Source organism: Rhea americana, unplaced genomic scaffold (genome assembly GCF_003343005.1).
Source record: "Rhea americana isolate MKP2758 unplaced genomic scaffold, rheAme1 scaffold_26, whole genome shotgun sequence".
Taxonomy (NCBI): domain Eukaryota; kingdom Metazoa; phylum Chordata; class Aves; order Rheiformes; family Rheidae; genus Rhea; species Rhea americana.
The window spans coordinates 5,093,874-5,094,877 of NW_028186379.1; the positions used below are offsets into that span (position 1 = coordinate 5,093,874).

Sequence of the window (1,004 nt, forward strand, 5' to 3'; positions counted from 1 at the left end):
AAGCGCCGGCGGCCGGGTGCCGCGGGGAGGGAGGCGGAGGGCAGGCGTGCCGCGGGCCCCGGCGCCCGCCGCGGCCCCGACGGCGGCCCCGGCCCGGTTATTGCCCGCTTTAATTATCTCCACTTTATCCCTTCAGATGTTTATCAGCTGCTTTGCATATCACGTGGGGGCGGGCGGCCCAATGGGCGCGCGCCTGGCGCGGCGCTGGCGCGTCAGCCTCGGTCAAGTCCCGGAGATTTAGTATCTCTTTTTTCAGTCTTTGGGGCTTTTAAAAAAGAGCCACTAGTCTCAATGCGGATCGGGCTATGACAGCCTCCGTGCTCCTCCACCCCCGCTGGATCGAGCCCGTCATGTTCCTCTACGACAACAGCCTGGATGAGATCAATAAGAACATGGACGGGTTTCACGCGGGCAGCAACTTCGCGGCGGCGGCGGCGGCCGCCAACCCCTGCCGCAACCTGATGGCTCACCCCGCGCCCCTGGCCGCCCCCAGCGCCGCCGCCTACACGTCGAGCGAGGCCCCCGCCGCCGGCATGGCCGAGCCCGCTGTCAAGCAGTGCAGCCCCTGCTCCGCCGCCGTGCAGAGCTCCTCCGGCCCCGCGCTGCCCTACGGCTACTTCGGCAGCGGCTACTACCCGTGCCGCATGACCCACCACAACGCCATCAAGTCCTGCGCCCAGCCCGCCTCCACGTTCGCCGACAAGTACATGGACACCTCCGTCTCCGGCGAGGACTTCACGTCGCGGGCCAAGGAGTTCGCCTTCTACCAGGGCTACGCCGCCGGGCCCTACCAGCCGGTGCCCGGCTACCTGGATATGCCCGTCGTGCCCACCATCGGCGGCCCCGGCGAGCCGAGGCACGACCCCCTGCTCCCCATGGACAGCTACCAGCCGTGGGCCATCACCAACGGGTGGAACGGGCAAGTGTACTGCCCCAAGGAGCAGAGCCAGCCGCCGCACCTCTGGAAATCCGCCCTCCCGGGTAATACACCTGCATGGCCCCCG

General features: G+C 68.2%; 1 protein-coding gene across 1 annotated transcript in view; it reads left to right on the forward strand.

The window, feature by feature from the left end:
- Positions 1 to 226: 226 nt before the first annotated feature.
- Positions 227 to 1,004, forward strand: part of HOXA13 (homeobox A13) — a 2,990-nt gene continuing 2,212 nt past the window's right edge. The window contains exon 1 of the mRNA XM_085307632.1: positions 227 to 981. Coding sequence (XP_085163758.1) covers positions 306 to 981 — 676 coding nt within the window. The 5' untranslated portion in view covers positions 227 to 305. The remainder of the gene's footprint in view (positions 982 to 1,004) is intronic.